The 1,588-nt window shown below is 60.5% G+C and overlaps 1 protein-coding gene across 1 annotated transcript; it reads left to right on the forward strand.

Annotated features, from left to right (window-relative positions):
• Positions 1–476: 476 nt before the first annotated feature.
• On the forward strand, positions 477–1,554 carry GJA4 (gap junction protein, alpha 4, 37kDa). Its single transcript, XM_010283833.1, has one exon. The coding sequence runs from the start codon at positions 518–520 to the stop codon at positions 1,547–1,549; it is 1,032 nt and encodes a 343-aa protein (XP_010282135.1). The 5' UTR covers positions 477–517; the 3' UTR covers positions 1,550–1,554.
• Positions 1,555–1,588: the final 34 nt, after the last annotated feature.

The raw sequence follows: 1,588 nt of genomic DNA on the forward strand, positions 1-1,588 counted from the left end.
CTCCCCTCACCACGACCCTGCTGCTCTCTGTCCTTCAGTAAAGCTGGGGTGGTGGGCTGTGGGAGAGGCAAAGCTGGGCTGCTCCTGGAGCCCCCACCGTGCCCCCTCTCTGGGTGCTGTGGTCCTGACCTCCCAGGGCAGTCCCAAACCAGCCAGCCAGTGAGCCCTTCACTGTGGGCTGTGTCCTGGGAGGCTGGGACAGCCATGAGCCATGGGTGCTGCAGGCTGGGTGCTGCTGGGGGCAGGCAAATCCCTGTGCTGCCTCTTTTCCCCCAGTCCCATGTTTCCACACTGGCCAGTGGGGTGTAGGAGGGTCACTCCTGGGCTCAGAAATGCTGCCTGGCTCCCTCCCCCGGGTGTGAGATGTTCCTCAGTGGGTTTGCTGGGACCCTCTGCTGAGCAGCCATGTCCCGAGAAAGCATGGGGTTTAGGTGGCCCTGCCTGCTCTGTGCTCTCCAGCATGGAAGCAGAGAATTGACTTGGCTCCCCTCCCCTCTCTGCTGGCAGAGGCACGAAGATGGGTGACTGGGGTTTCCTAGAGAAACTGCTGGATCAAGTCCAGGAGCACTCAACTGTGATCGGGAAGATCTGGCTCACCGTGCTCTTCATCTTCCGGATCCTCATCTTGGGCTTGGCTGGGGAGTCTGTGTGGGGAGACGAGCAGTCGGACTTCGTGTGCAACACCAAGCAGCCAGGCTGCACCAACGTCTGCTATGACAAAGCCTTCCCCATCTCCCACATCCGCTACTGGGTGCTCCAGTTCCTCTTTGTCAGCACCCCCACCCTGATTTACCTGGGCCATGTTGTCTATCTCTCTCGGAAGGAGGAGAAGCTGAAGCAACAGGAGAGTGAGCTTCGGGCTATCCACAGCAAGGACCCAAAGATTGAGCAGGCCCTGGCAGCTGTGGAGAAGAAGATGTCCAAGATCTACGTGACTGAGGACGGGCGACTCAAGATCCGAGGGGCGCTGATGTGGACGTACATCATGAGTGTGATCTGCAAGAGCATCTTTGAGGCTGGCTTCCTCGTTGGCCAGTGGTACCTGTATGGCTTCTCCATGGTGCCCCGCTACGTGTGCAAGAGGGACCCCTGCCCCCATCAGGTGGACTGCTTCATCTCTCGCCCTACCGAGAAGAGCATCTTCATCATCTTCATGCTGGTGATGGGCCTGATCTCCTTAATCCTGAACCTCCTGGAGCTCTTCCACCTCTGCTGCAAGAACCTGCTTACCAACATCAAGAAGGTGTCGGGGCCGGCTGGCCCGAGCCGAGACACCTTTGCCGATGACATGGTCTCAGGTCCCTACCCGCCCAAGCACTACCCCTTCCTGCCCATGGCCGAGAGCCACACGCCGCCCTACCAGGCCTACAACAAGCTCTCCAGCGAGCAGAACTGGGCCAACTTCCACAACGAGGAGAACCTGGCGCTGGGCAGCAGCAGCAGACCCCTGTCAGACCCCTATGCCCCCAGGGCTGCTGAAGCCCCTGCCCCGGAGGAGAAGCTATGCAGCCGGCCCGGGAGCTCAGCCTCCAAAAAGCAGTACGTCTAGTGCCGGGCTGGCCCCGGCTGGCCGGGGGGACCTTCCCTG

Source organism: Phaethon lepturus, unplaced genomic scaffold (assembly GCF_000687285.1).
Source record: "Phaethon lepturus isolate BGI_N335 unplaced genomic scaffold, ASM68728v1 scaffold39693, whole genome shotgun sequence".
Classification (NCBI taxonomy): domain Eukaryota; kingdom Metazoa; phylum Chordata; class Aves; order Phaethontiformes; family Phaethontidae; genus Phaethon; species Phaethon lepturus.